This window comes from Ictalurus punctatus, chromosome 4 (assembly GCF_001660625.3).
Source record: "Ictalurus punctatus breed USDA103 chromosome 4, Coco_2.0, whole genome shotgun sequence".
Lineage (NCBI taxonomy): Eukaryota > Metazoa > Chordata > Actinopteri > Siluriformes > Ictaluridae > Ictalurus > Ictalurus punctatus.
This window is the reverse complement of record NC_071284.1, coordinates 927,501-947,500: the sequence shown is the minus strand read 5'-3', so window position 1 is coordinate 947,500 and position 20,000 is coordinate 927,501. Positions and strand designations below refer to the sequence as shown.

Sequence of the window (20,000 nt, the reverse complement as noted above, 5' to 3'; positions counted from 1 at the left end):
ATTTTGTGAATATTTGCTCAAAGAGGTATAAAATAAACCTTATATTTTTGCTGATTTCTCTGTGTTCTTCTATTTTTATGTACATACAAAAGTAGGAATTTTTCACGGTACAAACAAATTGATTGAGGAAGTAATTTGTTTATCTGACAGTCATTTGTTTATTATTTTGTTTATTCGTCGAGTCGTGATTACCGCTTTATCTGAAAAGATTCAAGAAACTCTCCAGAAGTCAATTCCATTAATAATTTTATTTACACACTAATGAATTCATACAAATGAGAGTATTTGCTCTCTCTCTCTCTCTCTCTCTCTCTCTCTCTCTCTCTCTCTCCACCCAAAATCCCTCCTTCTTTTCTGTAAACACACGACTGGGTTTTATTTTCCGGGTTTTCTAACAGCAGACTAAACCGCGCCCGCAGCACACCCACGAGACCGGCGAAACCCGGCACACGGAGAACGTTCAGCAGTTCAGGGTGTAACGTTACGTTACATAAATAACGTTCCTGCAACGTTTGTGAAACGCATGGCAGAGTAACGCTTTTGTCACACAATGTTCCTTTTCAGACTAAAATTACACTCCACTCCACCTAAAGAGCATTCACAAGAGTTCTTCAGTCTCTCTGTCGGGGTGAAGGGCTTACAGCTCCTGTTTATGTAGAACCATACAACAAACGGTCTCCTTATAGCCTAGAAACAGTTCTAAATAGAACCCATTTACAAAGAACCGTTTGACTCTGAGGGTTCTTTCCTCGCTAAAGATAGGGAGGATCTACATGGAACTGAGGTTTCACTCAGAGAGACTAAAGCTAAAGAACGCAGGAGATATTCACCGGCTCTCATTATGGGCTTCTGTGCAGATAAACAATACTCACTGAATATTTAATAAAATAATATGTGCTGTATATATTTAACCTGGCGCACATTTTACTCCTGACCGCAGCAGAACCGGATCCAATACACTCCCGTGTTACCCAGAGGTCTATTGTGTGGTTCTATTTCTGTGGGCTCTAAATGCAAACACTACACAATGCGGTAATTACTCTGGTTCACGGAAAACACAAAGAAATGTACATTTTTATAATGAGGGTCACTGAGCAAACGAGATCCGAGAACCCTGCTTTACGGTTCTGTTTCCTCCTCGGACTTTACACAAAGAGCGCTTTTCACTAAGAAGTAGTGATATCGATGATGATAATAGATACGTAATAGATGGATATAGATATATAGATAGATAGATTTTATATAGATAATCATTATACCTGGTCTCCTCCAATATGGGGCGCACGGGGGGGGGGGGCTGTGTGACAGGGTCACATGACTGGGGGGGGGCTTTAATTACAAAGGGCTGAGAAGAAAATATATAACAGCCCTAATAAGCTAATAATTATAAGAATAATAATAAGAAGAAGAACAAGTGGAAGAAGATAGATGGATAGATAGATTATTATTGTTGTTGTTGTTGTTGTTATTTTAGTTACAATTATTAATATAATTCTATTTAATGATAGCACGACATGATATTATATCATATATTAATCTGTAGGGATTCTATGAAGTCATAAGAAAAAAGTCATGACCTCTCCCTCTCTTTCATCTGTTAAAAGAGCTCGTGCAAATCGTAATAAATTTCAGTGGTGAGACTGAACTGCGGATAAAATCAACAGTGCGATGTTTAACGGTGTGAGCACTTTAACCAGATCAATCACGTCCCTGAAGAAACCTCCATCACTCCCACCTCGAAATAAAAACATGATTCAGACCTCATAAAACACTCACACACACACACACACACACACACACACACACACACACACGCCCTGGAACGCAGTGCTTGTGGTGTTCCTAAATTTAGGAGCCTATTGTGTTGTTCCCACAGCAGGGTGGGACAAAAACCACCGCAAAATAAAAGACTGAAATCTGGTTTCTTTTTATGATGACGTTTGTTTTTGCCTTCTGTCCACAGCTGAGCGCGAATGTTAGCAGAGCTTTTAGAAAGAATGTTTTATTTAAAATTCACGATCTAAATATACACTCACTGTCCACTTTATTAGGCACACCTGTACACCTACACAACATCATGCAGACACAGATCGAGCTTCGTTTCACGTTCACATCAAACATCAGAACGAAGAAAACGTCTGATGTCTGTGACTGAAACCGTGGCGTGGATGTTGGGACCAGACGGGCTGGTTTGAGTGTTTCAGAAACTGCTGATCTTCTGGGTCTATAGTCTGTAGAGTTTACACAGAGAGAAGAATGGACAGTTTGGTTCGAGCTTCCAGGAAGGATATAGTAACTCAAATAATCACTCTTTATAACCGTGGTGAGCGGGAAAGCATCTCAGAACGCACAAAACATCGAACCTTGAGGTGGATGAGCTAGAACAGCAGAAGACCACGTCAGGTTCCTCTCCTGTCAGCCCAGAACACGAATCTGAGGCTATCATGGGCACAGTCTCACTCAAACTGTCCAGCTGAACATTACAGACATGATGTCTTTTTCCAGTCTTCAACTCAAGGACTGAAGTTTTTAATGGATAAACAAATAAATAAACCTGTAAACGTATAGCAGATGAGATGAGCGCTCGGTCAGCTTATCCTTCCGACCGGGGGCGCATTTTATTTACAAGAGTGTACATCGAATTAACACAAACATCATCTTTATTTGATTACTGCAACAAATCAAACTAGCGAATTAAAAAAACAGGATAAAATCTCCTACATCCATCGATTTCGTATCTTGTGTCTTTCTGAAGCTGTGTGCGGAAGTGACTGTAAATGAAAATGGACACCTACAGGTTGCGCTGGATCGTGTGCTATTCTGCGCAGCGCTGAGCAATGAGTCTGGAAGCCATTTTGTTCAATTAAAGCAGTGATTAATGTGATCATTACAAACCAGGACATTTTCCTGAATGCAGAAGCCTCGCCTGACTCTTACCGGAGGCCTGCTTTACGATCTCTGGTGTTTATAATCGAATTAGCATAGGTTGCTAGCTGAATGTGATGTTAAACTTGTGAAAACGGCTGAAAAATGCGCTTGGCTCCATAGTGTTGACCGTCTTCTGACGGAACTTCACCCGCCAAAGTGTAATGACTGGGTAGATGATACGACGCGATGGCCTGAGCTTAGCTGCACTGATATAATTAACTACTTTGTCTTCTCTGAAGGCGTCGATGGCAAAGAACTCTCAAATTACAAACGCACAAAAGCACATGATTACCTGCAGAGCAATAAAACAGGCCCGGTTTCGTACTTTATTTATTTATTTATTTATTTATTTATTTATTTTTCAAGCAGAGGTAGAGCCCGGTCAGAACGTTAGCCAGGCTAAACACGCAGCTTGGGTGACTAGCTTTCGCCGCTTGGTAACAGGTCGGCGTTCATACCCTAGATACAGCTCCGGATTGTCCGGAGTGCTTTTTACCCACAAAACTTTAACGCTGCGAGCCATGCTCCTTTCCTCTCGTCGATCTTTGGGCGTAGAATGCAAGGCAGGACATTCTTTTCAGTTGTGCTGGTGCTCAAAACAAGTAGTTTCCAGGAATTTCTAAAGGTTATTGCTGTTGTTGTGGCAGCCAACGACAGCACAGCTGGACCCTGAGCATATTTTTATTCTTACTAACACTCAAAAGGTTGCTGTTTAATTCATTCAGTCGCTCTCTTTAGCCAGTCGTCATAATAAGAGCTCCTGTAGAGACCGGAACAGGACCACAGTACGAGGGAAGTTAGAGTCCATCATGGCAGCGTTCATTGGTTTCTCTGAAAAAAGGTGGATACTGGACAGTTTTACGGAGGTCTGAGACGTTTTTTAGCCAGGTGTAAATACATCTGTGCAATACGTAACACGCACACACACACACACACACCAGTGTTGGACAAACGAAGCAGCATACAGCTAAAAGTGTACATGAATATGATCAGAACACGACCAGATTCCACAAGCCTGACGAGGCTAACTCTATCTCAGAGTGTATGTGTTTGAGTTTATCCTCAAAACCCCGGTGTAGGAAATGAGATGGGACTTTTAAAGCCATATGTATGCATTATGACGGGGTATTTGAATGCCACACCCCATGCCTATTTGCCCCAGACATGATTTCCAACCACGACAACTAGCAAGTAAACAGAAACGGAATGAAAAATGGTTTACGTCCATGTTAAAAGCTCGGTGATGTTTTCTGTCTCCTTCAGCAGTCCAAAAGGCCAAAATATCACCACATTTCAAGCTGGAATAAAGTTGAAGCTCTTTGCAGTTTGATCTGAGAGTGAGAGTATTTTCTGGACGGATGATGGCTCCCACTTCCCAAACCTTCCCAGATTTATCCGTATTATGTATATGAGAAGCCTGGCTAAAAGTCTGACCTGAAATGTGCACTAGTAGCCCGGCCTGGGGTTTTACCAGACACGCCAAATATAAATATAACCCAGCATAGCGGTTTAACATTCTGTGAACACAAACACACACACACACACACACACACACACACACACACACACACACGCTGGTGTGTGTGGTATCTCTGGGAGGGACTTCCAGTCGGAATTTTTGGAATGTTGATATATTTCTCTCTCCTGAAAGTTTTATGATTCCTCAGGATCCAAAAGAAAATACGCTTACTGTAAGTGCAAAAGTTTGCATCCCCTCTTATTAACTCTTATTAACCCAACAAGACATTTAATCAGAATGTATCACACAATAATCCAGAAGTGCAGTGATGTTACTAAATGTGATAAACGTGGACTTTTATTCCACTTTTTTTATTCCTCTATGAACATTATCATGTCTCCTGCTGTTTGTTTACATTTATTTATTTATTTATTTATTTATTTATTTATTTATTTTTTAAAAAGATCTCCCTAAAACGCTCTGATATCTTTTTATCTCCTTTCTTAAGCTCGGTGAAATCATGTTTTAGGTTTTTTGGGGTTTTTTGAGGTCGAGCGAGAGCAGTTTCCCTGATTTCCATTCCCTCTGTTTGAACTTGAACTCATTACACACCTTAACGAGGGACATTTAAATAAAGGAGAGCATGTCCGAAGGGATGCAAACATTTGAACTTGTTAATAAAGCGATTTGCATATTAGACTCAGGCTTTAATCTGTACGGTGTACCAGGTTTTTAATCCAATTAAGAATGAAATCCAATTAAATCCATGAGAAAACCTGTTTTTTTGATAGACTGCAAAACAGAGGCGTGTTTTCCATCCAGGGGGTGTGCAAAAGTTTTGGCACAGATATACGGCATTAATAGTCTACGCTGTGAATTTGATCACTTACAACATGGATTATAGGAGATGAAGCTGTCAGCTCGGGTTTATCCTTGAATTTGAGGGAATAATATCTCATGCACAGACATTTAGCTTTGAGATAAACCCACTTGTACGTATGACGTGTGGTGAATATAAAATACAGAATAATTTTCTGCTAATAACACAGTGAAATTATTTTCAGTCTGAGTCTCTCTCTCTCTCTCTCTCTCTCTCTCTCTCTCTCTGTCTGTCACACACATACACAAAAAAGAACAACAAACTTCACTTTACTTTCAAATTTCCAACTAATCCCATTATATCTGTGTCAGCTGTCCTTAAATCCTTATAATAAAAAAAAGAAAGTAAATAAATCACCTTACCTTCACTCTCCTGCGAAGAAAATCTGTCCTGTCTCCACTGACTGTAAAACAGACTGTTTAAAACTCTCTCTCTCTCTCTCTCTCTCTCTCTCTCTCTCTCTCTCTCTCTCTCTCTCTCTCTGCTTTACAGCTTTCAGCTCTGAGAAAACTTGTAGCTTTCAGGGGAATAAACAGAGACGTTAGCAGGTATGCAATAGCGACCCCTGGTGGAAAACAAAAGAAAAGCAAGAAATAATTCCAACCACTTCATGCGAAACAACATGTTAGTGTCATGACTTAATAAAATTAACATTAATCAACAATAATTAGTGTTCACGTGGTTTATAATGATGGCTCTTTAATGTTTTGGGACTGTTTTTCTGCCAGAGGACCTGGACATTTTGTTAGGATACATGGCATCATGGACTCCATCAAACATCAACAGATATTAAATGAAAACCTGACTGCCTCTGCCAGAAAGCTTCAAATGGGCCGTGGTTGGATCTTCCAGCAGGACAATGATCCAAAACATACATCAAAATCAACACAAAAACGGTTTACTGACCACAAAATCAAGGTCCTGCCATGACCATCCCAGTCCCCTGACCTGAACCCCATAGAAAACCTGTGGGGTGAACTGAAGAGGAGAGTCCACCAGTGTGGACCTCGAAATGTGAAGGATCTGGAGAGGTTCTGTATGGAGGAATGATCTCAGATCCCTCGCCATGTATTCTCCAACCTCATCAGGCGTTATAGGAGAAGACTCAGAGCTGTTATCTTGGTAAAGGGAGCTAGCACAAAGTACTGACTAAAAGGGTGCCAATAATTGTTGCACACCTATATTTCACAACGATTTTTTTTTTTTAGAAACCTGTTGTGTTTGCAATTGTTTGATATCCATCACAGCAGAGTATTTTTGTAATTTTTTTTTTTAACAAAAAATAACAAAAAGTAAACAATAAAGACAGAGACTTATTTGCTCGTATTTACCAAGGGTGCCAATATTAGTGGAGGGCACTATGTGTGTATACATCAGTCCATCATCTACACCACTTATCCTACAGAGTCACGGGGAACCTGGAGCCTATCCCAGGGAGCATGGGGCGCAAGACGGGGTGCCAATCCATCGCAGGGCTCAATCACACACACACTCACACCCATTCATACACTACAGACACTTTGGACATGCCAATCAGCCTACTTGCCAATCAATCGGAGTACAGCTACTTGCCAATCAACAGCAGTACAGTAGGGTTGGGGGTTTGAATCAAACCCCCAACCCTGGCAGTGTGATGTGAGCGTGCTTATTATTATTATTATTATTACATTTATTTGCCATTTTGAGACATTATTTGAGTTAAGAAGGGTTAACTTATTCATACTTAATGTACTAATTATGAAGTTGTTAAAGCTATGCAAAGTAAATAAAAAAATAAACAATATATTGTTAATAAGTCTAATTAACTGACCACGTGCAGGAAAAGGAATGAATGAGTATATTGAATGCTGTAGAGAATGGAGGCCCTGTCCCTCTGAGTTTGTCCCTCCCTCTCGATCCTATTGGTTAAACTCCTCAGTAGGGCGACGTTTTTGAGGTCTGTTATTGGTTATCAAGAAATGCAGCTAGGGGGCGGGGGGGAGAAGAAGCTCCGCCCTTCTCAAACAAGCTACTGCGTGAGACACGAGCGCGCGCTTGACTTTGCAGGGTGCTGTTTTTTTGTTTTTTTAAACTCTCGTGGCCGTGTCCTCGTGCTCGGTGCTGAAATTCTTTCGCGTCTCACGCGCGCACCTCAGTAACGGTATAAAAGGGTCCCCCTCAGCGCCATGTCTCAGTCGCCTGATAAACGCCGGAAGATGGAGTCTGCGCTCGAGCAGCTGAAGAAGTACACGGTGGTGGTCGCGGATACGGGAGATTTTAACGGTAAATTAAGCCGTTACTTCCTGGTGACAGTTCCTCTGTTTCACCTCATACAGACGTACACATCTGTCCAGTGATACACTTCACGCTTTTCTTTAATTTCCGTGTCGCTATCTAGCTCGCTTTACAGAACTTTATAACAGGGCGCGCGTGCGTTTAGCTGGACCGAGCTCGAGCGCTTCTTCAGCACGGAACTGTCAAGTTAGCCAGGTATGCTAGCCTGCTAGCCAGCTAGCTTTATCGCTAATTCCGATTTATCCGATTTATAAAGGTTGTTTAAGTGTAGGAATCAGCAAAAGCTAATATACGAATGAATAAACAACACTTTATGCCGTTGACGCGTCATTATTCGCTGATTAATTTAAATTATTCGTTGTTTGTTTATTTTAACTACTTTATAGCACCAAACAAGTTGATCTATTCGCTTTATTTACATGTCCCGATCTTAGCGCTTCAGTTGGATTTTAAAAACATTCTTAATTATTTGACACAGGGTTTCTTATTTGTGTGTGTGTATGTGTATATATATGTGTGTGTGTGTGTGTGTGTGTGTGTGTGTGTGTATGTGTGTGTGTGTGTGTATATATATATATATATATATATATATACACACACATGTGTGTGTATATACACACACACACACATGAGTTATAAAGTTACGCTGTGTTATAATGCAAGTCTATGGCCGTGAATGACGTCACAGCGCATTGCTCCGCACTCATTCAGGTCTAATCTGAAGTCAGTGTCACTACTTTTATTTAATTTCTGCTGGTTTGTGATGTATAAAACACTCCGTCCTCGATTATTGTTTATTTGTTGAATTCATTCTGACGTCACAGGCGTTGAGACTTGTAGTGAAATGTTCATAAAACTATTTTTATCTTGTGTACCAGTTTTTCATGTTGTGTTCTTTCTGATTTGCTGTGTTGTGAAAGGCGATTTAAAGGGTTATTGATGATGATGATGATGATGATGATGATGATGATGATGATGATGATGATATAAATTAAGGTGATATAAATGAATGTCGGCTTGACCCGTGGAATTGGATCTGTAATCCTGTGTGAATCCGGGCTGCACTGACATGACCAGCGGAGGAGCGGTTCTAGCGGGTTGTTTGTTTTATCTTCTACGAACACGCATGTTTGGGTCACACGATCACGCTCCTTTTACATCATGGTGTCAACATCCAGGGTTCCACAGATGCCTCGTGAAGAACCGACACCTTGAGCAGTTTATTTATTTTGTGGGGGGTTTTTCCGCGTTAATCCGTCACTCCTCTGCGCTTGTTCTGTAGGTCTACACGGGTCGAGGCTGAGGGCGTGCACTACAGAGTAAACGCAGGTTATCAGTAAATGGCGAAATGGTCGGTGTGTCATGATGTCAGTATTTAGTAATTGTTTAAAAGTCTCTTTAAGAGCATCCGAGTACCAATCTGTATGATCTGAGAGAAAGTTCAGCTCTGAACTGCATAGAATTTGGACTAGACTGGAGCTGTGCCATATGGCCCTGGGCTGTTGGGTTTTTTTTTTTTGTTAAATTGAACTGAATGAGGAAGTTTGAAGCAATCTGGTCTTTGCTCATTGTCTCTGGTGCAAAGCAAACATTTCCTAATGCCTTGCGAAGTCACTATGACGAGACAGAAACGAGCGGATCGGGTCACATTTTGGCTTTTGCTCTCAGGATTGAGTGTCCTGTCTCACACCCTGTCTGAAATACACTTTATCTTTATACAAATATTTAAGAGTAAACTTTCATTTAAACATGATGATGATGATAATGATGATGATAGCCAAAAATTTTATTTAATAAATTCTTGCTAAGGTTAATTAAATAACTGTAAAACAGAACTATAGATAGCAAAACAAAGGAGGTATTGACCAGTCAGGGTTTTAGTGCTTTAAAAAAAAAAAAAAAGAGCTAAAGCGCCGCTGCATCGCTCTCTTTAGGTTTAGAGATGTGGGGGAGGTGGATCCCACCGCACTACAGTCAGGAGAGCATTGTGGGTAATGTAAGAGACAGTTCACTAAAGAGTAACTATGGGTCACATGTTCATTTTAAACTTTAAAAAAAAAAAAAAAATCAGCTTTAGTGAGTGTTATGTAAATTTAAGATCAAGGTTAAAATGGATGCATTTCAATTGAGTTTGTTTAACCTGGGGATTGGGGATAAGCATGGGTTTATTTTTTTTATATTCGTTAACTTTTTTTTTTTTTAATAGAATTAAAAATGCAAATCAAGGTGTTGGTCCATCTGCATAAAAACATGTACGCTCCCTTTTAGAATGTGTCTGAACTCGCTTTAACAACCGGCGAGTGTCGCAAGAATGGACGGACACTTCCCTTTCGGTGCTTTTGAAGGGATTGAACAACAGCGTGAAAGCTGATCTGAGAACAGGAAGTTGGAGCTTAGTACAGTCGTGCTGTAAATCATTAAACCTTCAGCATTGTGTGCATGTTTCGGGATCAGACACGGACAGGTGCAGTCCTTATGCAATTTCTGCTCTGGCTGAAGCTAATGATGTGATAAGAATGAAGATCGACGGTTCTGTGCGACTGAGAGCCGATATGACACCGTGTTCAGCGCAGAGTTGATTACTTTTCTGAAATTTGACTAGCGAAACAGTTAGCGTAATTAAATTTGCATATTTCTCAGACGCAAATGTTTATCCAAAGGGTCCTCTCCGTAAGGCAGAATACAAATGAGGGATTAAATAACCGTTTCTTCTGACATCTACAGCAATTGAGGAGTACAAGCCTCAGGATGCCACGACGAACCCGTCACTCATCCTGGCAGCGGCAAAGATGCCCACTTATCAGCACCTCGTGGACCAGGCTATTAAATACGGCATTGCTAACGGCGGGTAAGAGATCATGCACGCCTTCAGACCCCATTATCCTATCTCTTGCAAAGTCTTGTCATGATTTTCCTCCTTGTAAGTTCTACAGTAATTGTTTTTAGACGTGAAATAACAGTATCCCTGCACATTTTTATTAAAAGTTTATTTATTTTTTTATTGTGATTCGTATCGCAATACAACATCTACGTTACGGTATGTATTGCCCGACCCTTAACCAGAGTGTAGTAATTATTTTAAATAGCACTTTATTCAACGATTACGTTTATAGGACTGAAGAGGAGCAGATCACGAACACGATGGACAAGCTGTTCGTCAGCTTCGGTGTCGAGATCCTCAAGAAGATCCCCGGTCGAGTCTCCACAGAGGTGGATGCCAGGTAATGCGTCACATCTAACGCTTGCATGTTCCCTGCTCATGTTAAGGAAGATGTTCAGGACTTTATTTAAATTTTTTCTTCTTCTTCTTTCGCAGGTTATCGTTTGATAAAGACGAGATGGTGGCCCGAGCGCGGCGGCTCATCTCTTTGTACGAGGAGGCTGGAGTGAAAAAGGACCGAGTGCTCATCAAGCTTTCTTCCACGTGGGAGGGCATTCAGGCTGGGCGGTATGTTTTTATTTATTTATTTATTTATTTATTTAGAAAATTGTGTGTAAAATAAAATGGAATTTCTGACCCATTTGATTGTGGTTTGTGTATGATGTCATTCTCAGGGAGCTGGAGGAGAAATACGGCATCCACTGCAACATGACCCTGCTGTTCTCCTTCGCGCAGGCGGTGGCTTGTGCCGAGGCCAAGGTCACGCTCATTTCCCCTTTCGTAGGCCGTATATTGGACTGGCACAAAGAAAACACCGACCGCAAAACCTACGAGCCACACGAGGACCCAGGTATGTGCAGGAGACCTGTTTCATGAGACCTGGTGCATGAGTGTAGACCATCGAGCGAACGAGTGTTTATAACCACTATAATGTCATCCAGACCCTTAACTGTAGCTCTAAATGGATAAAAATTACAATGTGTCCTTGGGAAAATTACTGTGGTGTAAAGAACATCTTTTCTGCTCGTACAGGTGTGGTCAGCGTAACGAAGATCTATAACTACTATAAGAAGTTTGATTACAGCACCGTGGTGATGGGCGCGTCCTTCAGGAACACCGGAGAGGTCAAGGCGTTGGCTGGATGTGATCTTCTCACCATTTCCCCAGGGCTCCTGGGAGAACTGACTCAGGATCACAGTGCCGTGTCCTCCACTCTCACTCCGGAGAAAGGTCAGTATTGTGAGCTCTTCTGAGACTGTTGAGAGACTGTCTGGGGGAGGAAAGTGCTTCATTTGTGTGTGTGTGTGTGTGTGTGTGTGTGTGTGTGTGTGTGTGTGTGTACAGCGAAAGCTTGTGATCTGAAGAAGATCCACCTGGACGAGAAGAGCTTCCGCTGGCTGCACAACGAGGACCGCATGGCTGTGGAGAAGCTCTCTGACGGCATCCGGAAATTTGCCGCCGACGCAGTGAAGCTCGAGGACATGATCAAGGTGTGAACGTACACCTGGGGTTCTGGGGTTCTCGGATGTGTTTTGACCAGCGATCCTTTCTTAAGTCCTCGGAATTCGTATATATCCTTAAACACCGTGCCTTATATGAAACATGATCCGTGCCTGTATTTCATCAATCACGCTGCAGTAACTCGAGTATAAAGCAGCACTGTTCTTTATGTTCCACAGGAGAAGATGCTCAGTGTGAAGAACGGACAGTAACGCTGATTAAAACCCGAGAAGATCCTGAAACTCCTCCTCGCTGTTTGCTGGAACGGTGAACTTGCTTCTGAAGCTGAAACTCATTCTGTAGTCTTAAACCTCAGATCATTAAGAGCTCCTGCACTAATCTTAAACTTCATGTCTGTTCAGGGATAAAGTCGTCCTGAGACTCAAACATTCCTATTTTTTTTCCATTTAAAAAACAAAACAAAAATCTTAACAGAAGAACCAAAAACGTGTTTGGGGGGGGAACTGAACCCAGGGGACTAAAGACAACATGGCGTCCATAACTGTTATGTTCTTTCTATTCTTATTGTTATAACAAATTGACCTTCAGATCCACTGTTGCTTCATGGTGTCAATAAAGAAACGATATCGGGAGATGATGTGCTGAAACTGTGTGTGTGTGTGTGACCTTGTAATTTCTCTATATGACTATACAGTGCTGTGCATAAGTATTTCCCCCCAAGTCCTTTCCACATTTTGAGGTGTTCCACTGCGGAACTGAAATTAATTTGAGTTGGTTGGTATTATGACTCTACACAGTCTAACCCTAATACAGAAAGTGGGTGGGGATAAATAACATTAAAGTTGAATGTGTGTACGTTTTATGTAAGAGTTATGATTCAGTATTCAGCATCTAAACGAGGTCTGGTGTGACCCAATTTCCATCAGAAGTCTCATAATTAATAGATGGTATTCGAGCTGCGTGCTTTTAAAGTGTCATGTGATCTCAATATAAATGCACCTGTTCCTGGAACAACCCGAAGAGTGTTGGAGGACACGTCTGAACACACAGCATCAGGAAGACCGAGGAGACATCCAGGACGAAGTTCTGGGAGATGATCAGAGTTATAAAATAAATATTAGTCTTGGAGCATCCTGTAGAGAGACTTTAAATCTATTACTTACTTAAAAGAGAGAACTGAGAAGAGGATCTAGTTTCTAGAAGTGTTTATTTGTTTATTAGAGCGGAGCCTGTTCTCCTTTTCAGATCAGTAGAGCCACAAACATTTTGAAAGCAGATGTTGCTTCCTTCAGGAAGTTGCTGTAATTCCGCCCTGGTGTAATTCTTGGTGCGGTTATACTGCGGAACGAGAACCGGCCTGTGTGTGTTCTAATCAGAGGCAGTGCCGTGAAACACGATAACCTAATGATTTATCTGATTATTCCATCTGAATGAACCACGATTAAATGTTTTTCCCCCCATACACACCACCTTCCTGTTACCGGAATGCTGCTCAACAGGAAACGCAAACGAGTGACCGAGCCTTTCCTCGGCAGGAACATAGAACCCGAATCCACAAAGATCCAGGATCAAACGACCGAGCAGAACGTCTGTCGTCCAGCTATAGAACGTCTCATGAGAAGGATTTTATTATTCCTACACCAGATTTAGGGATTTGCACAGAATGTTCTCCATTTTGCACAAAAGTATTTAGAACATTTACGATTCAGTGATGGAGCTTAGAACATCAGTGTCTTTTCCTATCAGATCTAGAACCTGTAATTACCCAAAGAACCCTTTTCTAAGAGTATCCGTGTAAACAGTACATGTAGGACAAACCCCAAATTATTGCTCATGGTTGGTTTGTTTTTTGTTTGTTTTTTTAAAATCATTATTATTCAGGTTTCATTTGATGCTTAAGGATTCTTAGCTTCTCATACGAGTTCTCTACTTGGAACCCTTTCTAATAAAAACTCTAGGGGTCTGCGTTCTTTAAGAGTTCTTTGTAATGGTAAGGTTTAAACACTAATAACATCCAGTCTTGCAATAAATATCTATATATTTGTGGTCATGATCGGTGCTTGGTGTAGGTGCAGGGTGCCATCTAGAGAAAGCACCATTTTACTAAGCATTAGATTAACCCTTAGTGCCCTACCTCCTAGTTGCTACAAATAGCAATGTGCATTATGGGTAAACATCACTCGAAGCAGTGCATTGTGGGATTTCCTAAACAGACTGGATTGTCTCCACCCTGATTTTGGACTTGTGTTAGTCCAGAAATCCTGCACTAGGTAAACACTGGTGAGAAAATGACCCTGCTGAAGGTTGGAGGACGGTACACACACACACACACACACACACACACACACACACACACACACACACACACTGTACATGGAACAAAATGATCTTCCATCTCAAACTGAACACCTGTGAGGTAGTGTTTAAAGTGTGTAATAATTCGATTTGTTGAATTCTGGATTCTGATTGGTCAGAAGGTGTTGCTTCATTTGTATATGTACTGACTATAAACACCACATTATAATAATATCTCATTTTCTTGGTGGTCATGTTGACGGTTGTTAAAATTGCATAACATAACAGGATTTGACATATGTTGTTGTCGTTGTTGTCGTTGTTGTTGTTGTTGTCGTTGTTGTTTTTAATATAAGATAAGAAGAATCAAAGTAGGAGTTTCATTATTGAAGTAATAGACAATGTATTTGATCTGTTTAACATGCATTTAAAATACAAATATTGTTGTTGTTTTTTAATTTAGAGTTTGATTAACAGTGGAACAGTGATGTTTAATCTGTAATTGTAAACCGAATAATTATTGACAGATGAATATGATTAAAAAGAGATGAGAAATGATTAAAATAGCTCATTATGTGCATCCATGTAATCGGATTGTGCTTTGCGGTCTATTTGCTCTGATGTTAATGATTAAAAACTACAGATGTGTCGTTTGCGAATGAGTCGACTCTTTGATCAGACTCTTTTAGGCGAGTCGACTCGCTCCTCTGAAGAGGCGTGTTTTGTTTGTTTTGTTTTGTTTTGTTTTTATTGTTTTTATTTTTATTTTTAATACTACGATTGACTCTGCGGTAACGACGAATTCGACCGTCACGTCAACAGGGTTTCCTTGTCTGAAATTTGTAGCTAATTATGTTGTTTTTGTTTTGTTTTTTTGCAAGACATTTAAAAATTGAACATTTACGAGGGTAAATATAATAAACCAAGAATTCAAATATAGATCAGCATATTTGCTGAAAATAAAAAAAGAAGGTATTTCCTTTGAAAATTTACACCTATGAATATAAAATTTTGCAAGGAGTACTAATAAAATAATTATAAACTTTACACGGGAAGAGTCTAATTTTCAAGGAATCACCAAAATTTTTTTAAATAAATCAAATAAATAAATTCTGGCTAATACAGAAGTTTGGGGATAAATTCCTTCTTACAAAATTCAAAAAGTCACTCCTTTATCATTTAGAATTCATTTATAATTTAAAGGGTAACAATTATGAATAATCTTAAAAGCGACGTCAACAACTTTGTTGGGCAGAAGATTTTGTTTTACAGTAATAACCTGGTGTAAGCAGTTAGTCTGCAGTGTTGTCTGTTACCATGACAACAGAGGCGCACCACTGTTTCCTTTGTTGACGTACAACCAGCATGTTTAAACATTGAGCTGTACACGCCGTGATGGACAAGCTAAATTAATTAGTAAGTCAGATAAACTAATTAGTCAAAGTAGAGAGGAATTCTAACATCTTTCCTCAGTGACAGCTTTTGCAGAAAAATAGAAATAAATAATTTGGACCACATACTCTGATATTAACGAAGATGACATCCATTTTCGCCATATCTATAATTATACTGGAGTAAGGTTCCAAGGTCAGTTAACCTCCAGCTAAGCTATTTTAGCAGGTGTCCCTGGTAAATAGTGCCAACTTCCTGTGTAATAGGGCCACGTGTACATGGCCATCAACTTCTGGTATCATCCATCCATCCACCCATCTTCTACACCACTTATCTTTCAGGGTCTTGGGGAACCTGAAGCCTATCCCAGGGGGCATGGGGCACGAGGTGGGGTACACCTTGGATTGGGGTGCCAACCCATCACAGGGCGCAATCACACACCCATTCATACACTACGGACACTTTGGACATGCCAATCAGACTACCGTGCATGTCTTTGGACTGGAGGAGGAAACTGGAGTAACTGGAGGAAACCCCCACAGCACAGGGAGAACGTGCAAACTCCACACACAGAGGGCAGCAGCGGGAATCGAACCCCCGACCCTGGAATCAAACCCCAGCCCACTTCCGGTATTATATTTTCATGTAACATGCATAATGCATTGTAAAACTCAGACATCTTTCTGTTTTCTTTCTTTTCATGCAGCAAAGAACAAATGGAGAAAATGGCGTGTTTTGTTTTTGATTATTAACAGATGATTGAAATAACTCTTGTTCTTTTGAAAGACCCTAAAAAAATGTACACGGACCCCCTCTTTTTGTTTAAAGCTCAAGTTGGCTGTTTTGGAGTCGAAAGAGTCGGTTCCTACTGGTGATCCGATTCACTGATTCACTTCCGTCCCTTGGACGGAGAAGAGGATGAGCCTATCACAAGCTCGGATTAGGCGTGTCTTCTTTTATGGGCACGCCCCTTGTGCTGGTCGGGGTGGGGTTCTGTTCTGTAGAGTTGCATACCTGGACTAAGAACTAACACTAAACCTCCTGTGTTTAACTCAGAGGAAGAGTTTCAGTCAGTTTCCAGAGAAACGATTTAAGATTGTGTATTCTTTTAGTAAAAGTCTGTGAAAACGGCGATTTGTTCGGTTTGAGCTTCATCAGTACCGCCGCTGCTTCATCTCACCGTCTACAGGTAAAAAAATCTCATGCCTCGAGCTACAGCTAACTAGCATTCCGCTAAAGCTAACGGCTTTCTTATGGAGCCGACGTCATGCTAGCTAATGCTAAAGATTTAACACCAGAGGGAGGGATGGAGCTACGAGATTATTATTATTATTATTATTATTATTATTATTATTATTATTATTATTATTATTAGCGTTTTTCTATGGTTTCCGTCATTGTTTCCGGTGATTGATGATCATTAGAAATCATTCATCTGAAAAGTTTGTGTGTGTGTGTATGTGTGTGTGTGTGTGTGTGTGTGTGTGTGTGTGTGTGTGTGTGAGAGAGAGAGACAGAGACAGAGAGAGGTTTTTTTTTTTTTTATATAAATATTTATTAATTTTAAAAATTGTTAGTTGCCTAAAAAAACAGGTTTACTTTCAAAGCAACTTCCGGGTAAATAAAATATAAAAGTTTATAGTGTAGGTAAATTTAACAAAATAATAGTCATAGATCACGGACAGTAACTGCTGATAACATTTCTGATAAACATTGATCCAGTTAGTTAGTTAGTTGGTTCTTTTTCACAAATTCTTTGACTATTTTGAGATTTTATTCCGTTAACGTACACAAAAATGGACAAAAAGTACTTTGATGTTTGGTACATGTTGGATATTTCATTACATGTTTCAGTAAAAAAAAAAAAAAAGGGGGTGGGGGGGGTTTTCTATTCGATATTTGTTGTTTATAGTCTTATTATTATGATTATTATTATTATTATTATTGCATTTATGGAAGGAGTCTCCAGTGTCAGTGCCGGTGCTTTATACGCAATTTAAAACGTTACTAATAATTACTACTCATTATGCCAGGATTAAAAATTAGTCTGCAGGAGTTCGTTGTTGTGTCAGATGTCGAGATTTCAGAACGTTGGCCCTCACAGAAACGTCAGGATCGGGAGACACGCGAATAAATAAATCTCTGGCTTTGTGGGATTGTTGAGCACAAATGAAGAGAGACTGGATGTGAGGCGGCGGTGTGTCGGATGTTAATGCAGTGAGTAACGGTCTGTGTTCAGGCAGGTAGACGGAGAGAGAGACGAGGGAAATCACTTTTCCACTGAGCAGATACTGGAGTTACAGCACAATTACTCACACAGGTGTGTGTTATAATCAGGTGTGTATCTGCATAGACACACTGCACACTGTAAATATTTATTCCCGACAGATCCAGACTCTGTATATATAATAAATAACCCCCGACTCACATCACTTCTACACGTTTATTAGTGCGAATGAGACAGAGAGAGACACGGTTGGAGACTCTGAGTAATCCCTGATCCTTCAAGAGTAGTCATCATCAGTAATCTCTGATCTGCCCTGACTCATTTATTTCACTCCTCTGTGAGAGAGAGAGAGAGAGAGAGAGAGAGAGAGAGAGAGGTGAAAACCGAGAGCGAGACAGATTCACTTGGTGTGTTTAGAGTTGTGATTTATAAATAACTTGTGGGAGAATAATAATGATGTTTTATGTGAGTAATAAACCCCCCCGTGTGTCGTCCTGTTACAGTAGAGTAACATCGTGGAGCGACGAAGCCGAGTTACTACTCACCCTCGAGCTGATTATTTTCCTCTAACAGCGCGTCCCGAGTGTTTTATTCCTCTCACACCACAGCAACTCACCAACTATAACAACTTATCAAGTTTATAAAGAACAACACCTCACACCGCTTATCCATTTATAGTTACTTTTAACGTTGTGTCGAGAAACGTGCAGCTTTACCTCCGACACCGGAGACTCCTTCCGGAAGTAAATCATTTAAATAAAAATAAGTTAAAAGCTCGGAAATAAGGCAGTGTGTAAATAAACCCGGACTGTGAGGGTTAACGAGTCTGTCCTGAACCGCAGAGAGTTACCACGGTGCCGCGAAAAGACTTTTATTTGCACTGAATTCACACTCAAACTTAAAGGGAAGGACGTGTGTGTGTGTGTGTGTGTGTGTGTGTGTGTGTGTGTGTGTGTGTACAGATGAGTTTTGTCTTTTACGCAAGTCTCCGCTCTCTCACAAGAAACATATCACAGGGTGTGTTGTGTTTTTTTTTGTTTTTAAGAGCAGGATGTATAATGACAGTGTTCTCAAAGCGAAGCCACCCTGCAGTGATTCGACTCTGATTCGACTCTGAATCGACTCACCTGCAGAAAGTGAATCAGCCATACCGTGTGTTTTGGGTTTTTAAATAGATCGTTATTATTAAACGATCTAATTCTTTATCTAGAGCCAACTCTGTGTAACGATAACAATAACAGTTGTAGGAATAACTGCTGTTATTATGGTGATATTGCACCACACACACACACTCTCGCACACACATTTTTAGATGCAGAAGTACACACACAGTAGCAGCCATCTTGTGTATACGTGTTTAAAACCTAGAGTAACCCCCGACCTAACACCATCTCGGTCTGTTTTAGGATGGGCGTAAACGCAGAAAAGAAGGACCGGTGTGGGACGGTGTGCCTGAAATACCTCCTGTTCGCATTTAACTTCCTGTTTTGGGTAAGTTTGTGTGTTGTATTTCCTGCCATCGTATGGAATGTACACAGGATCGAGTATAAGAGTATAAGACTGATCAGTGCTGGTGCAGTTCGCACAGAAACACTCACGCTCGTGTTAATCAGCATGAAATAGTGAGCATTTAAAACATCGAATTAATAATATGTGTAAAAGGAAGTAAGTCCCGCCCTCTGTTTCATGATGATGTCACAGAGTTGATGGCTACGTTTACGTACGACTGTATGGTATCTTTATAGTAGTAATTTTTTGCTATCTGATTATGTACACTCTCTGAAACTGAGCGTGTGTTCCGGTTAAATGGGTGGCGTTTTCTGCATGTGTTTTTCACACTTTCTCTCTCACACTCTCTCACACACACACACACACACACACACACACACGTACATACATACATTAAAACTTCAGTCTCTGTCCTCCCAGCTGGCAGGGGGCGCTGTGATGGCTGTAGGATTGTGGACACTGCTGAAGAAGAGTGACTACATCAGCCTTCTCTCCTCCAGGATCTACGCCATCTCAGCCTACATCCTCTGCCTGGCCGGGGTCATCGTCATGGTAACGGGGTTCCTGGGCTGCTGCGCCACCTTTAAGGAGAAAAGACAGCTTCTGAGAGTGGTGAGAGAGTGGTGTGAGAGTGGTGTGAGAGTGGTGTGAGAGTGGGCGAGAGCGGGCGAGAGAGCGGGCGAGAGAGCGGGCG

The 20,000-nt window shown here is 40.8% G+C and overlaps 3 protein-coding genes across 5 annotated transcripts in view; 2 read left to right on the top strand and 1 right to left on the bottom strand.

Moving 5' to 3' along the window:
- Positions 1-5,735, bottom strand: part of tspan4a (tetraspanin 4a) — a 104,676-nt gene extending 98,941 nt beyond the window's left edge. Inside the window, exon 1 of the mRNA XM_047152511.2 lies at positions 5,630-5,735. The gene's annotated coding sequence lies outside the window, so the exon portion shown is untranslated. The remainder of the gene's footprint in view (positions 1-5,629) is intronic.
- Positions 5,736-7,322: 1,587 nt separating this feature from the next.
- Positions 7,323-12,328, top strand: taldo1 (transaldolase 1). Its single transcript, NM_001200600.1, is given in 10 exon segments — positions 7,323-7,529; positions 10,266-10,389; positions 10,655-10,762; positions 10,858-10,989; positions 11,097-11,199; positions 11,202-11,249; positions 11,251-11,272; positions 11,455-11,652; positions 11,767-11,912; positions 12,102-12,328. Coding segments are annotated over 10 exon segments (1,011 nt in total). The 5' UTR covers positions 7,323-7,432; the 3' UTR covers positions 12,135-12,328.
- A 4,208-nt stretch (positions 12,329-16,536) lies between these two features.
- The window catches only part of LOC108264681 (CD151 antigen), an 8,442-nt gene continuing 4,978 nt past the window's right edge, over positions 16,537-20,000 (top strand). Inside the window, exons 1-4 of one of the 3 annotated variants that reach the window (XM_017466440.3) lie at positions 16,537-16,759; positions 17,810-17,890; positions 19,204-19,288; positions 19,727-19,918. In XM_017466440.3, the coding sequence (XP_017321929.1) occupies positions 19,205-19,288; positions 19,727-19,918 (276 nt within the window). In that variant the 5' untranslated portion in view covers positions 16,537-16,759; positions 17,810-17,890; position 19,204. Of the gene's footprint in view, positions 16,760-17,809; positions 17,908-19,203; positions 19,289-19,726; positions 19,919-20,000 lie in introns of all 3 variants that reach the window. The other 2 variants (XM_017466439.3, XM_017466438.3) reach the window with 2 other exon arrangements.